The 16,963-nt window shown below is 47.9% G+C and overlaps 1 protein-coding gene across 1 annotated transcript in view; it reads left to right on the top strand.

The window, feature by feature from the left end:
* Window positions 1-16,963, top strand: part of ALK (ALK receptor tyrosine kinase) — a 3,554,133-nt gene that overhangs the window by 3,474,772 nt on the left and 62,398 nt on the right. The window contains exon 24 of the mRNA XM_069608653.1: window positions 13,218-13,315. Within this exon, the coding sequence (XP_069464754.1) occupies window positions 13,218-13,315 (98 nt within the window). The remainder of the gene's footprint in view (window positions 1-13,217; window positions 13,316-16,963) is intronic.

The raw sequence follows: 16,963 nt of genomic DNA, 5'->3' as shown, positions 1-16,963 counted from the left end.
GGAGAGGTGTGCCACTGATAAATGTCCTGCAGCTGCCCCCCAACCCCATACGCCACTGGGGCTCTGTGATTTTATGCGCTCTATGCTCGCACTGTGCACTGTTTGACAGCTAGAGAACTGATGCCGGATCTCGGATCCGGCCCATTAGCCAGCGCTGAATCGAACCAATAATGATTCGCCACATAAGGTTGACATGCGTCTGCATCTCAAGTGACTTGTTTTGAGAGCAGTGGCATGCTCCTTTCCTCCCTGATCATAGGTGTCTCGCCGGCGACATGTGTCGCCAAAGTGTAGTGCTGTAAATATTAACTGGGGGAGGGGGGATATGTGTATCCGAGTTCTCTAGCTACGTATACAATCTCCCTGCACTCATAATGTGCAGGAATTGGTAGCACATATCACAACAGGAGATGGAGAGCATCTGCCATTGTCCCTTGCATTCTGCCATTTAGATATTGTAACTATGAGCTATTGAAGAAAGCTGTCTTGGTGAGATCCCCCCTTTTATAACTGGTTATTTATAACGCGCTTAATACCCAGAGGTTTGTAAGCGCAGACCCAGGAATGGAACCTGTGTTGCTCCGCGTTGTCTTGCTACCATAGCGAGTGCGTTGCCCCTGAGCTATCCTCCCGAGATGCCCCTCTCTTCTCTTATCTGATCCCATGAGTCATCATATTTATTTGTATCCAGCTACTGGGCTACAGAAATGTTACACGTTTTCTTTCAACAGGTGTCCGTAATGGCACTGTCTGCCCTTGACACACTTTAGTTGTTATGCCTGAACTGTGCACACACAATTAACCAGAGAAGCTCTGATAAGGATCAGACTTCAGTGCATTTCCTGAAACCCCTTTTGGCTTTTAATGATTTACAGAAGATTGTCGGAGGTGTCCTGGGTTTGAAAACGCCTTGGATCGCATGAAACAAGCATTGGCAAAGCCAAAGGGTGTGGCTTATGCATAGATATAAGGTAGGTCTTTGCCAAGCACTGACATGATATGCCCACATACACACATAATTTTACCAGCTGTTACCATCCTATGGTCAGGTAGTACCATTATGGCAGTGCCTGGAAAATGCCTATCCCATGTCTACACTAACGCCAAAAGGGTTGGCTTTGCCAATGTTAGTTTATATAGTGTTATAATGCATCATACAGCATAGATTTACAGCACTGCATCACAGTGACCATGTACAAAAGAGCGCATCACACTACCCAGATATTCAGCGTGATTTAAACTACGCTGCATCACTCTGCACAGGTGTTCAGTAAGACTTTGGTCACTTAACTATCCACCCCAGCTGTACCCATAGTGTGACACCCAGTACTGTTTGTGTGAGTGCAACATGTCTCTGAGGCGTAGGCTATGGCACTGCTGTCTCTTCCCCGCCTCATGTAAGCAGTAAAGTTCTGAGGTCACTCTGCATTGGGGAGTTTGGAGGTTGTGCAGCGCTTGAGGTGGTGTGCACTGGAATTTGCCGAATTTGCAGAGTGAAGCCTAGATCAGCCCAACTTTTTTGGTGTGTAGGGGCTATAGCATTCATTTAGCAGGAGGAGATAGAGGGGTTGGAGAAAGGCGAGTAACATACACTGGCGTAACAGGGACCCCCGCAGCCCCCGTGGTGCGGGGGGCCCCGCCAGCACATGTCCTGGGAGGGGGCCCCACTTGACATTTTTTTTTTCTCAACAAAAAAAAAAGTTTTGTTTTGAATTTACTCTGCATTAATAAAGAAATTATTTCTGTAACAGAAATCATTTCTTTATGAAGGCAGAGTGATTACTAAAAGAAACTTTATTTTTGAAGGCTGTGGGCTCCCCCCAAACCATCACATGGAAGACCCTAGGCTGGAGGGCTCCATGTCATGGGGTGGGTGAGAGCCCTATGACTTTCATTTTTGAAGTCACTCTGCCTTCATAAAGAAATGATTTCCGTTATGGTTCGGTCCTTAACTGAATAATTTCTTTATGAAGTTAGAGTGACTTCAAAAAGAAACAATGGGGTTCATTCTGACCATGCCAGTCAGAAAACAACGGTGCTGGTAATCTTACCGTCACCGGTATTTCTGGACACCAATATTACAGGTCTGCCTGCCGGGGCCGCTGTGCCCGACAGGTCTGACCTGGCCGGGCACAGCGGCCATGGTAGGCAGACCCGTCATGGAAGCACCGGCACCGTTAACAACAAGTCCTATGGAACTCCACAGGAATGGGGATTACCAAAATTACTCGTGCCTGACTTCCCGGCTGCTGGACTTGAAAGAGCCTGGTTGCACCGGAAAGTCAGGCATCAGTAATTTTTACAGGTCTGGAGGCAACTTGCCGGTAGCACCGGCACGGTTACCGCCAGACCCATAATGAGCCCTAATTTCTTTTTGAATTAATAGGGCTCCCCTCAACACCATGACATGTGAATGTGTGAGTGTATGGTGAAAGGGTGCACACAAATGTATGGGTCGCTGGGTGTGCGTGTATGCGTGTACGGTGAAAGGGTGCACACTTAAATGTATGGGTAGCTGCCTAAGTGTGCCTGCATGGTGAAAGGGTGCACACGTAAATGTATGGATGGCTGGGTGTGTACATGGTGAATGGTGTGTGTGCCTGTGTACAGGGGCACAACAATACATACATTTCGGGGGGCTAACCCTTCATATGTTGGGAGAGGCGCTAACTTCACGGGTGGTGGGGAGGGACAAACTTATTTGTGTGGGGGCATCTAACTTCTTTACGCGTTTTAATGAGACTATTCTAGTGCAGCCTCAATGTTACAAGCAGTTAACTCTCTCCTTTAAGTCTCCTATTTACTCTCTACCCTTCCAATCACGCCCCTGGCATGCAAGTACTAGACCCACATCGCGATTTCAATTGCCTAAAAAATGTGACATTTTAATGCAGGTACTAGCAGTGAAATGCTTAACGTTGGAAATTGCTGGGCCCTTATTAACAGCAAAACCCAGGTGCCGTTTAACATCTGTGTCCTGTTCTGTGCGGCAACTGCTCTAAAGGTCAGCCAGGTCGAGTCAACATAGCCCAAAATGTCAGGGGGGAGGGGCGTGCTGAAGCCCAGTCAACTCAATGGTGTGGCGCCACTACTTGTGTTTAATGCCTTGATTACTCCTAGCCCTATTCTTCCTCGTCCCAGTACTTATGTATGAGGCAGTACTTGTGTACTCTGCTTCATACACAAGTACTGGGATGAGGTAGAGGTAATGCCTGCCGTAGCTACCTGTAATCTTCATTACTCCTAGTCCCACTCTTCCTCATCCAGAGGTAATGCCTGCCGTAGCTACCTGTAATCTTCATTACTCCTAGTCCCACTCTTCCTCATCCCAGTACTTACCTATGATCAATGAGCCTCATACGTAAGCTTTAGTACAAGGAAGAGGGACGTGGATGTAACTCTTGGCCAAGGAGCAGATTTTGGAGGTTGGGGTAGGGGGTGGGAGGGAGAGGGGATGGGTTTGAGGGAGATGGGATGGGTTGGGGGGGCAGGATTGTGCGATAAATCATAATGGTTGTCCAGGATCTGGCTAAGCATGGATGATATGTGGTATTAGGGGCTAGAGAGGCATTTTAGTGCAGTCAGTCTAGTCATTCCTCAGTTTGGTCTGACTTTCTTTTAACTGGGAATTTCTGATAAAGCAGTCCTGCTAAGATAAAATTACCTGGCTAGATTGGCATTTGGGTTCTGCCAGTCTAGCCATTTCTTACTGCGGCATTGTATATTTTTCTGGGCATCTGTGATAAAATGATATGATAAAAGTAATTTATAACGCGCCTGTACACAAGTGTTTCTATGCGCGACAAGACAGGGAAGATAGAGGGAGGAGAAGACAAACGATCTCACAAGGCCTTGTGTCATTGTGAGAACGAGAGGTGCAAGAGGAAAGGGAGGGGGAAATGCAAGGGAGAGGGGAGGGGAAAACAGGGCTGCATTGCTCTGAATAAGTGCAGCCAGGGCAGCGCAGCTACGGGTAGTGCAAGGAGAACAAGGGCTGCAGGGTTACAGTTACAGTCCCTAAGTGCATGGTAGGGACAGAGACAGTGCAGGGGTGACCGATCAAGAAAGAGCCTGGACTCAGAGAGACTCTGAGGGTATCCAAGCAACCGGTCGGTACAGCAGACAGATAGGTCAGCAGGGGAGGGAGAGAGAGAAATGGAAAGTTTTGAGCTGCTTCCGAAAACCTCAGATGGTCCGGCTCAAGTTTGAAGGGACAGGGAGGACATTCCAGAGGGAGGCACCAGCAGAGGAGAGAGATCTACCCCCCACTCTCTGCCTGGAGAAGTGTCTAACCCTTAAAGAGTTGGAGGTAGCTGAGCAAAGGACTCAAGAAGGAAGGTATTTTGGAAGAGAGCGTTGGATGTAGTGCGGGCCCCAGCCCCAGAAAGCCTTGTGGACAATGCAAAGGGTCTTGAACTTGATCCTTGCATCCACCGGGAGCTAGTGGAGAGATTTCAGGGCTGAAGAGAGATGATCCCTGGGCTTGAGGTCAAGGATATGTCTTGCAGTCCTGTTCCGGATTAGTTCCAGATGACGGAGAGTAGAGGAAGGCAGAATGAGAAAGAGGCTGTTACAGTAATCCAGCCTAGAGAGATCCAGGGCTCTGGAGACAGTGAGCTTCTGGTGGAAAGTGAGAAAGGGAAGAGTCCCTTTGAGGAGGAGCAGCTGGTAGCGAAACCTCTTGGTGACATCTGAGATGTGAGGAGAGAAAGAGAGAGTGGCATAGAAGATGACACCAAGGTTTTTTGCCTCGCAGGAAGGTGAAGGAGGAGGGCCCAAGGCGGACGGCCAGAGTGAGAGAGGGAAACCTGGTGCCAGGGTCCCAATGAGAAGGATCTCTGTCTTACTGGCATTAAGGCAGAGATTGTTGGAGGCGCACCAATCCTGAATCACAGATAGACAGTCAGGAATGGGCGAGAGAGGAGAGGAGGCTGAGGGGAGCCTGAAGGAAAGCGGAGTCATCCACATAACACTGAAAGTTGGAGGAGAAGGTAGAGATCAGGTGGACCAAAGGGGCCAAGTAGAGGTTGAAAAACCAGGGTGAGAGTATAGAGCCCTGGGGAACGCCATAGATAGAGAGAGGTGGCAGAGAGATTAGGGCCAAGTTGGACCTGGGAGGGTGGACCTTCGAGGCGTTCCAAGAGGAAGGAGGTCAGTCACTCCAGGGTCTGATCCGTGATGCCCAGGTTCTCACTAAGTCGATTGATCAGAATGGCGTTGTTGACTGAGTCGAAAACAGAGGAAAGAAGGAGGCTGGGGACAGATGGAATGCTGGAATGAAGGTTAGAGAGCAGATCTTCATGGGTGTTCAGGAGAGCAGTTTGCATGCCTCTGACAGCTCCAAAGCCAGACTGATGGTCATGGAGACAACCAACAGATTCAGTGTGGAGAGTAAGCTGGGAGATGGCAAGCTTTTCCAAGAGTTTGCCCAAGAAAGGGCTGATGGAGATCGGGCAATAGTTTGCCGGGCAGGTAGGATCAGCAGACGACTTCTTGAGGAGTGGGTGCACAAGAGAGTGCTTAAGGGGAGAGGGAACGTTCCAGTGGCTAAAGAGTGATTACACAAATTGGCCAAGGCTGGAGCGAGGGTGTCAATATGGTCCTTGATGGTTCTGGAGGAGCAGAGGAGCACCTGTTTGGATGACACTTTCATAGATCAGACTTGTCTAGAAACCTTGTCAGGTGTTGTCAGAGAGAAAGAGGAAAAAGGAGAAGGAGAGGTTGAGATGGCCAAATGGGGCTGAGAGAGGAAGAGGGAGAGGAAGAGGAAATAGAGGACAGGGTGTCCTGAGATTTAGCAGAGAAGTGAGAGGCCAGAGCCGTACATTGGAGGGAACAGGAGAGATAGAGACCGCAACAAGAATTGACCAGTTCCTTGCAGATTTTAGAGAGTTCAGCCGTGTTGGTAGAGGCCACATAGATGCAGGCTTTAATGTGTGCTCTCTTCTTGATGAGTGTTATTGCTTTAACTGGCATTTTGGTGCAACCAGTCTAGGTATGTCTAAATGTGACCTGGCATGCTTTACTGTAATGTTATACGTGTCTACACTGGTCTACATTGTGCAGCCAGTTGGACATGTTTTCATTGCGGCATGGCATTTTTAATAGCAAAGCATTCATGTTCCTGTGCACTGTTGGTGACTTACATGTATTGGATTGGTGTTACCCTACAAAACAATTGCAAACACTGTGGCTTTATAGCCATTTTTCACAGAAAGTGTGCTGTATATTGCATTAAAATACATAGTTATATCTTTCTCCTCTTCTGTGAAAGGTACAGTGAGCAAAAAGCGTGTGCTGCAAACTCTCATCTCAGAACAGGTTATCATGCCAAGTTCTTTCTGGAGAGGAGCGCCAGCTACCTTTTTTTGAAGTATTTGCAAGGAACTTGGGGATGGTCACCCTAAGTTACCTGGGGGCACCCAGATGTGGACTCCCTGTTCACTGTGCTCAGAGAGGTGCAGCTTCACCTCACTGATGAGGCCCAACAAGGCTGAAACACGTGTATGGGGTTGCTGTTGGTACTCTTATTCAGAGAGGAATTGCCATAACATTTCGGTGCTGGACTGCCCATGTGTGTGGGACAAAGACTGATATGCAAATAGTTATTTCCCGTCTGTGAAAGGTACAGTGAGCAGCTTCACCTCACTGATGAGGCCCAACAAGGCTGAAACACGTGTATGGGGTTGCTGTTGGTACTCTTGTTCAGAGAGGAATTGCCATAGCATTTCGGTGCTGGACTGGCCATGTGGATGGGACAAAGACTGATATGCAAATGGATATTTACCATCTGTGAAAGGTACAGTGAGCAAAAAGCGTGTGCTGCAAACTCTCATCTCAGAACAGGTTATCATGCCATGTTCTTTCTGGAGAGGAGCGCCAGCTGCCTTTTTTTGAAGTCTTCTGAGGAGGGGCTCAAGTGTTTATCATGTACATAAACTGGCAGAGGGGGTGGTGAGGGATGTGTCAGGTACAGTCCTGGTGCTACATTACGGCGTTTAGCCCCTCTCTCGATGCTGGCAAGAATGGGGACTGGGTGTCAAGCAGTTAAAGCCTTTTGCAGAGGAGCACACAGTATGATCATGTGGGGGAGCCGGTAGTAACCTGCAATTTTCCATAGCCGCTTCACAACGTGAGATTCTGAAAGCCGTTCTCTCTCATTAGAGGGTGCATGGTCCAATGGAAGACCCCTGCCAGATGGTGAGCGTCACAAAAGGCATCCAGGGACCCTGGAGTAATGGAACAACCTTCAATTGGCAAAGCAGTGAATTGGTCCCAGAAATCGTGGGGAAGGCCGGTGAGCAGTAGTGTTAAGTAAGCAGTGGCAATACTGGACCTTTCCCACCAGTTTGAACAGCAGCAACATTGCATGTGAGGCTTCTGCAGATTCTGTAGGCAGGCCGTGCTGAACGCTTGTTGGAGAATGGGTTGTGAAGCAGGAGCAGGCGGCGTCCAGAAGAGTCGGCACGAATGCTAAGTCTTCTGAAAGCGGTCTGCTCGATGAGGCCCTTCAAGAGGGCCCCAGACACACTCTCGCATATCCAGGGCCGCCCTGGATATGCGAGAGTGTGTCTGGGGCCCTCTTGGTCTGGAGGAGGGGCTCTGGCAAGACATTATTTGCCAGAGCGCCACTCTCTCTGGTTCCGGCCCATTTCGTGCGCTGGCCCTGGCTAACATCACTCAAGTTATGCATCTTGCCGTGCATGGCCCACTAGTAGCTAGTGCCGGTGAGTGACTGTGAGGCCTATGCAGAAATCCCATCCAAGTCCTCCAGACTTGCAGACAGCTGGGAGGCAGTGGCCAAAATGGAGCCCACCCGTCCGCGGAGTCCGGCCCACTTCCTCTGGGAATATGTGACTACATACGGATGTTTTGAGCGACGTGGGCATCAGCGTAAGGGTACATGATTGAATAGTTCAAAGAGGGGCGGGATCTCGGTCGAGGGGACGGGTAGTGGGGGGGGAATGAGGATGGGCAAGTAATCTGTGGATAAGTAACCACCAAATATCACCTACAACGTGTGTGTGGTGTGCGTGCTTCCTCACACCTCTTCTCCCTCCTGGCTGCCCTCCAGTGTAATAGTTGTGGCCTATAGGTGCTGCTTTAGTGCCACATAACAGGTCAAACTAAAAAGAAGATTAAAAAAAGCAGCCCCCCCCCCCCTTAGTCTGACAACGAGACAAAATGAGAGCTTATCTTCACCCCGAGCTCTATCTATCTGTGTTAGGTGCACACCCTCTTCAGGCAGAAGATTCGGGGATTCATAGTATAGCAAATTGAAGCTTCCCAACAATTTTGGAGACTGGTGGCGCTGCTGCTTTTTATTGGATATGACATGGAGATAGGAATTACTTTATTAGAAATAATACTCCAATAAACAAGTGTTTTGAGGCTTTCTATGCAACACTGATCCGTGGATTTACTCTTCAAATGCCGTCACACCTACTACCCTTCCTACCTCTTCTTGTTCCTTCCTGGACACCCCCGCTCCGCTGGCCATGGTGGTGGGGTCGGCATACCTTTTCATTCTTCCTTTACTATTCCCCCCTGCCCTTTCCACTCTTCCTTTTTTCCTTCATTTGAATATAATTTTTCTTACTTTTTGAGACCCCATTCCTTAACTCTTCTTGTAATCTGTTGTCCTCCTGGCCCTGTTAGCTCCTTTTGCAGTGACCTTGACACTCTTTTCTCTACGCTTCTTCCGTCTCCTAACCCTTTAATCTTTTTGGGTGACTTTAGTCTTCATCTTTCTTCTATTCATTCTTCTTTACCCTTAATTCCCACTCTGGATTCCTATCACTTCTCCCCTATTTCTAACCCCCCTTCTCATATCTCTGGTTCTCATCTTGATCTTATCTTCTCCTCTACCTTATTCACTTCCTCCGTCTCAGCCTTTTCTTTTTATTCCTCTGATCACTCTTTTCTCTCCATGTCTATCATCCTCCCTCCCAGTACTCCTCTTTGTTCTTCCCCCAGACATACTATCGCTGTGACGGCTGATCTTGTAATACTTCTTCTTCTATTTCATCTTGCTCTTCCCTTCTACCCTCTTACTCCAGCTTTACCTCTCTCTCAGCCGACAATGCTGCTTCTTCTCTCTGTCGCTATCCTCTACTTCTGACTCACTCCACTCTGCCTCCCCTTTTTCTCCCACTCGCAAACCCCCCAAACCTTGGCTCACGCCTCAGCTTCCCTGCCAGCAGCACACTCTGTACCATGCTGAGTGTCGTTGGAGTAGGTCCCACTCAGACTCTGACTCTTCTACTCTTTCTTCCCTGCATGCTTTATTCAACACTGCACTCCTTTTTGCCAAGCGATCTTACTATTCTGACAATATCAACTGCTATTCTTCCGACCCCAGTCACCCCTTCAAACATGAACTCGTATTCTTTCTCCATCACCCCCTGATCCCATGCTTGCTTCGTCTCTTTCATCCACTGACCTGGCCTCTTAGTTCTCCTCTAATGTCGCTCTTCTGCGTTCTGCTATCACTCCCTCATCCCCTACTTTTGTCTCTTCTCCTTCCTATCAATCGGCATCTATGTCCTCATTTCATCCTATCTTTAATGCTTTAACTGCCTTGTCTCTTCCTAGAGCTCACACTACATCTGCCCCTTCTGGCCCTATTCCTTCTTCTCTCACCCCCCAAATCTATCCTTATTTATTGCCTACCTTACTGCCTTGATTATCACTTCTAACTTCATAGTTTCCATCCTTGTTTAAGCATGCCACCGTTCTCCCGATCCCCAAAAAACTCTCTATTGACCCTTCTGTTTCCACTAATGTCCGCCCTATATCACTTCGTTACTCTCTCTCTAAACTTCTCAAACACCTTATTTACTGACAGCGTTCTTTCTTTATTACTGCAAACTATATCCTTCCCTGTTTCCAATCTGGTTTCCGTGCCTGTGATTCCACAGAGACTACTCTCCTCCCTTTCTGCAACTCCCTCCTCTCTGCACGCTATGCGCGCCACTCTTGCCTTCTGATTCTTCTCGACTTGTCAGTCGCCTTCGACGCTGTAGATCATTGCCTTCTTCTCTCTCTACTCTTGGGTTTTCTGGGACTGTCCTGCGCTGGCATCATTCCTACCTCTCTGATCGTATTCATTCTGTCTCCTTTGCTGGTAAATCTTCTCCCACACTCCTCCTCCATCCTGGTGTCTGTCAACATCTGTCCCGCGCCTCTATAATTTCATCCTTTGGTTTGTGTCACCATCCCTATGCTGATGAGACCCAGCTTTTTCGATCCTTTTCTGCGTTCTCTTCCTCTATTCCTGTCTTCTGGCTATTCAGTTCTGGGTGTCTGGCCATTACCTCGTTCCTAATTCCTCCAAGACTGAGGCCCTCTTCTTTCCTGTCTCAATCACCCTCCTCCGTGGCCCCTTGCTTCAATCTCCTTTCCTCCTTCTTTGCTTCCCATCTCTCCCTCTGCCCGGAATGTAGGTGTCTACCTTGATTCCCCCTTCTCTTTCTCCACTCACATCTCATCTCTCTCTCTCGCTCTTGTAGGGTTCATCTGTTTAACCTCCGCAAAGCCCAGCCTTTTCTCACTTTCCATGAATCTAAATTGTTAATCCCCTTCCTTATTTTCTCTCATCGTTTCTATTGCCCCCCTCTCCTGTTGGGTCTTCATATCTCTCGTTTAAGCCTCCTAAAATCTGTCTATAATTCCTCGGTCCATCCTCTTTTCCCTCTTTCCCTGCCAAGATTCCATTTCTCCAGCTCTAATTTCACTTCGATGGCTACCTTCTCACTCTTGCCTCAAGTTCAATATCCTATGTCTTGTCTTTACATCTCTCCATAATCTTGCCCTCCATTATCTGTCTTTCTTGCTCTCATTTCATTCCCCTGCTTGATCTCTCTGTTCCCAATCCCAGTTCCTTCTGTCTGACCCCCGTCCTCCCTGTGCCCTATCTCGCTTTCGATCCTTCTCTCTCTTGGCCACTCTCAATTGGAATGCACTCCCTCTTTCCCTCCACTCTCCTTTCTCTTATCCTCTCTTCTGCTCTGACCTTAAGACTCATCTGCAAGTTTTTGTTTCTGTGTCATTTTATTATTTAAATTGTACCATCTTTGATATTATTTTTAAGCACTTTGGCGTAAAGCACTCTATAAATTCAAATCAAATACAACAAATAGATTATAATACCTAAGGAACTCCAGGTCAATACAAACTTCCTGCTAGAGGCCTGCACTTCCGTCACAGATCAATATACTGCCCATGGCGGGCAAAACCTCAACAAGTCGCTACAGGTGTGGCACAAGCTTAAACAGCGATCTCTCGCTCTGTGGCCCGATTCTGGCATGCTCAGAACTGTGTCTCCAACCAGTTGGGTTTTCATATCATCAGTGGCCGGCACCTGCCAGGGGATTCAGTGCTGAACAGTGCATTGCCATGCAGTGGAACCAGGTTAAAGCTTTGCGGCTGGAGGTGCTGTGGAGGCCTCCTCAATATACTCATAAGCAGGGATTTGAAGACCCACAAGGACTTCTTCGGGTCAAAGGAACACAGTTAATTTTTAGAGGCAAATAGCCTATCAAAAATCAGAATAATGTACTTGTTGCTTTCAAGGCTCTTGCCCCTCTTTTGGGTATTTCCATAGTCCTTGCTGGCCCTCTGACATACCCGCTTAGGAACAATATAGTGCTCAGTCTCTGGCATGAGAAGTTCCGTGTCCGGTTGACAAATCAGACCCACGGCTGTTGTTTCGTGCTTTTGCAGTATTTATACAACAATGTGACGTCATCCCCTTAGCTCCACATCCTATCGATTCCACTGATCAGAAGTATTTCTGCACCAGATAAAACAGATGTTATAGGTCCTCTGATATAGCAAATGGCTCAACCCACCACTGGAAAAGCTATCCCCTATTATTTGTGTCTCCCAAGATACCTGTATGATCTTTTAATTCTTTTAATTCTTGCCTTCCTGTTTTATGGTGTCCTACCTCCCCACATGTCCTATTCTTCCAATTAACCCGGTCCACTGAATGTTCCCTCTGGTCCTAGTACTGTACTGAATCCCCCTTTTGTACCCACCTAGTCATTAGTATTCTCTGGGAGTACATTTCATCAGAGCAGTATTTCTGCAGGATGAATACCTGAACTTTTCATGATGATGTCAGGAACCTGCTTTGAACTGAGAGCGGGCTTGGGTCTGATCTCAGCTTGTCCATTAGTCTGCAAGATGTGCTCTGAAGGGCAGGTCGCATGTTCTTCACATCACCTTTTTCCCCATATCCTTAGCCTTACAGGTGCTGTTTGAAAGGTATTTGCAAGCTACGACACAGTGAATACTCTTAGTGTGTCGTGTGTATGGTTTTCTTGAATGGGCTTCCCGTTTAAAAACAAATATGTATAAGAAGTCACATGAAGTCCTGGCATTATGTCTCTGGCTGCCAATGCTAACCTGGCATCATAAACTGTACTGTGTCCTTTAATACCATCATAGCATGTGACCCTCTAAGACAACCAGCTCTAATTTATGCTGCAAAGGTTGTATTGTACCTTGTGCAAAACCTCTCCATTATGTTGCAGCCTCTCCCAGTGCCTACTTAAGTGTTGCAGCGTTGTAAAGACTGGTACAGTGCTTCAGACTGTTTAAGATATGTTGCCATGGCACTAAGGGAGTGGCGCAGAACCTCTTGTGTACTATGTTATCATGGCGTGTACAAAAACACCTTTTCATAAAACACTCCCCATGTTTGACCGGTTTGACCAGGTCTCTTCGTTTTTAGCCACCGCCCAACGTGACTCCCCCCAGCGATTAGCCAACCTCTCCCTCCTACCTCCTCCTCTCCCCTTCCCTTTATTTAGCTTTTTTGCTTCTGGCAATTTCCTGTCCTCCCAATATATATATTTAGCTCAGCTTTATTCAGATCATTGTTTGTTTTTTTTTTTATACAATTTTATTTTTCAATAGACCATAACATATGACATTCAGAAGCAACGAGATGGTTTTTTGCAAGGCCATTTTTCAAACGCCATTTTACCCTGTTTATGTCCTTGGAGTGATGGTGCAAACCAGTGGCTTGATTTCTGTGTTTTCTTTCTTCAAACCTCGGACATCACACAATATGGAGGAGGCCAAATGTGGGAAGGTTCCTGCACCTTGGAGCATTTGTGGAATTAATGCAACCTTGAAATGCCCTAAATGCGTTGGCGCTATGTTGGTTTTCTCTTACATTCATGTGTATTTTCCTGCCTTCCCTATAGAGTCAGCCCTCCTCCCTCAGCATGCTGGACCTTCTGAACGTGGCTCGTGACATCGCCCAGGGGTGCCAGTATCTGGAAGAAAACCACTTTATTCACAGGTAAGTCGCATAAATGAAGAGGGACAATGGAACATGCTCCAGTGGCGACCTATATAGCTGTATTGGTTTCCGTAAGACTCAAAGATCTGCAGGAACCACACTGCTGTTCTTACCAGATACCCGCAGAAGGCCGCGCACCAACACTTGGAATCTGTCTTGGCGTGCGCCGCAGAAGTGTGCGGAATATGCTCTTGGGCACACTGGGTCAGGCTAGAATGCTAATGCAAATTTCATCCCACCACATGGGAGTTATTCATTGGCAGTTATCCTTTTTGACTTGTCAAATCTCTCTCCGTCAGAGTTTTGCGCGCTACATCTGAATTCGCACCATGTCACTTTCTTGACCTTAATCCTACATTCCGTAGTGACCTATCTTCAAACTAAAGAATATTTTCTTCCGTCTTTGTTTTATTGCATTTTACCCAGAGACAGCGCAAGGGGTGAATGACAGCGCAAGGGGTAAATGGCAGCGCAAGGGGTGAATGACAGCGCAAGGGGTGAATGGCAGCGCAAGGTGGTGAATCTCAGCGCAAGGGGTGAATGGCAGCGCAAGGGGTGAATGACAGCGCAAGGGGTGAATGACAGCGCAAGGGGTGAATGGCAGCGCAAGGGGTAAATGGCAGTACAATGGGGAAGGGATAGCAGCACAAGGTGGATGAAATGACAGCACAAGGAGGAAGGAATGACAACAGAAGAGGGGAAGGGATGACAGGTCAAGGGGAGGACCTACAGCGCACGTGGAGGAAGGAATGACACCGCAAGAGGGAGGGATGACAGCACAAGATGGAGAAATGAAAGTGCAAGGTGGACAGGGATGACAGTGCAAGGGGGCAGGAATGACAGCACAAGGGGAATGGCAGTGCAAGGGGGAGGAATACAGCACAAGTGGGAATGATAGCGCAAGCGGAGGGAATGACACTGCAAAGCAGGCAATGACAGTGCAAGGGGCAGAGGAATGGCAGTGCAAGGGGGAGGAATGACAGCATAAAGGGGGCGGAATGACAGCATGAGGGAAGAATGACAGCCCAAGGGGGATGAATAGCGCAAGGGGGAAGAATGCCAGCGAGAGGGAGGGAGGAATGAAAGCACAGCGGAAGGAATAACCGCACAAGGGGGGAAGGAATGACAGTGCAAGGAGGGGAAGGAATGACAGAGCAAGGGTTGAAGGAAATACAGTGCAAGAAGAAGAATGACAGCACATGGGGAAGAATGACAGCACAAGGTGGGAAGAATGACAGCACATGGGGAAGAATGACAGCACAAGGTGGGAAGAATGACAGCACAAGGGGGAAGAATGACAGCACAAGGGAGGAGGAATCACAGCTCAAGGTTGGGGACATGACAGTGCAAGTGGGGGCAATGACAGCACAAGGGGGAAGTAATGACAGCATAAGGCGGAAGGAATTGCAGTGAAAAGGGGAGGAATGACAGCTCAATGGGGTAGGAATGACATCACAGGGGAAGGAATGACCGCACAAAGGGGTTTGGGGGGAATTACCACACAAGAGTGGAAGGAATGACAGTGCAAGGAGGGGAAGGAATTACAGTGCGAGCAGGAAAAATAAATAACAGCACAAGGAGCGAAAGGAATGACATCACAAGGGGGAGGGATGACAGCAAAGAGGAGAAGAATTACAGCACAAGGGGGATGAATAACAGCACAAAGGGAAGAATGACAGTGAAAGGGGGGAGAAATGACAGTGTGGGAGAATGAAAGCGCAAGGGGGAGGAATGACAGTGCAAGGGGGTGGAATGGTAGTGCAAGGGGGAGAGGAATTACAGCACAAGGGGGAGAGACAGGGCAAGGGGGAAAGGAATGGCAGCGCAAGGGGGAAGAATGACAGTGCAAGGTGAAGGACTGACAGCGCAAGGGGGAAGAATGAAAGCGCAAGGGTGGGGAGAATGGCAGCACCAGGGTGGGTAGTATGACAGTGAAAGGGGAGGAATGCCAGCACAAGGGGGTAGAAATGACAGCACAGGGGAAGGAATGAACGCACATGGGCGAAGGAATAACCGCACAAGGGGGGAAGGAATAACTACACAAGAGGGATGGAATGACAATGCAAGGAGGGGAAGGAATGACAGCATAAGGAGGGGAAGGAATGAGAGCATAAGAAGGGGATGAAATAACAGTGCAAGGGGGAGTAATGACAGCACAGGGTGGATTAATGGCAGCACAAGGGGGAAGAATGACAGGCCTGGGGTGGGAAGAATGACAGTGAAAATGGGTAGGAATGAGAGCACAAGGGGATAGGAATGACAGCACAGGGGGAGGCATGACCGCACAAGGGGGGAAGGAATGACAGCATAAAGGAGGGGAAGGAATGACAGCACATGCGTTGAAGGAATGGCAGTGCAAGAAGGGTAAGAAATTACAGCAGAAGGGGAAGGAGTGACAGCTGTAGGGAAGGCATGGTATCACAAGTATCGACACTGACACAATGGATACAATTTCTAAAATCTTTATTGATAATGCTGGGGTTGGAGAAACTCCTTTTCAGCCCTATTACTAAGATGGGAGTATTCTCGACACTGTCCTAATGAAGTCTGTCAAATCAAAATAGCCTATACTAACAAAAACTTAATGCCTGCTCTATCTCTTGTAAAGAAAGTGTAAAAAGGAGAAAATGTATGCAAAAGGAAAAGTCAGTGTTCAAATGATAACGTGGCTGAACAAGCTCTCCTCCCCATGAAAGGCCTCATGAGGTAAAGCGATCCTTGTAGGCAGGATGACACACTCTGGCTCAGCTTCCAACACAATACACAGTTCACAACCGTGGATCGAGGCCCGCCTGGCCTTCCACGTTTAAAGTTCCTTTCTCTGGCTTTCAAAAATAATGTTTCAACCAAAACGTTCAAAAAAGTCCTCCTCTGCCGGATTCAGACCTCTCACGATACAGTTCTCGTACATCCCCATCTGCCGAGCTCAGACCTCTCACAATACAGTTCACAAAAAGTTGCAAGGGGGCTCCCTTCTCCAAGCTTAATTTATATATGGGGTCTCCCTCAATCGGGCTCGGACCACTTTTGGGTGTCGAAGTCTTTTGAATGTGGGTGGCTTTCTTTAAGGACCACTGCAAGACTATTTTGATTCAACGTTCACTATTTACTTTCACCCTTGCTGTATGTTCGCCCTTTAGCTGCAAACAATGCACCTTTCACAGAGACTTTTGAATCGGTTACTTCTTTCACCAGACCACTCCGTAACTTAATATCACTTATCTTGCAGCTGTATTTCACTTTAAAGTTCATTCACAGGTCTGCCGTTCTTTGTGTTTCATCCACACCCATGCAGCCTTCACTTGTGATATGATGTTGCTTCTTCATTCATTTTAACACACACCAGTCTTGCAGGTGGCTTGCCAACTCACCGGCTCTGTGTTCTTCTTTCTTGTTTGGCATTTTCCAATTTTCAAGTCAAGGTTAGTACCAGATGTTTGACATCGTCTCCCCATTCAATCTTTACTTGTGGGATTTTGCTTTCTCCAGGCATCTTTTGCGGCCTGTCGGAGGCAATCACATCCAGTAGGGAAGCCTTGGGGTTTACGGCCTGCTACTCTAGTCCCTCGGTCTGTTGCTCTGCTCCAGTAGGTGTGCTTTTCTCCTGGAAGTTCTGCTCGTTCTCGTGTTCCTCCTTCCTCAGAGTGT

This window comes from Ambystoma mexicanum, chromosome 4q (genome assembly GCF_040938575.1).
Source record: "Ambystoma mexicanum isolate Mex_15411 chromosome 4q, UKY_AmexF1_1, whole genome shotgun sequence".
Lineage (NCBI taxonomy): Eukaryota > Metazoa > Chordata > Amphibia > Caudata > Ambystomatidae > Ambystoma > Ambystoma mexicanum.
The sequence above is the reverse complement of the archived record's forward strand: the minus strand, read 5'-3'. Positions and strand labels throughout refer to the sequence as shown.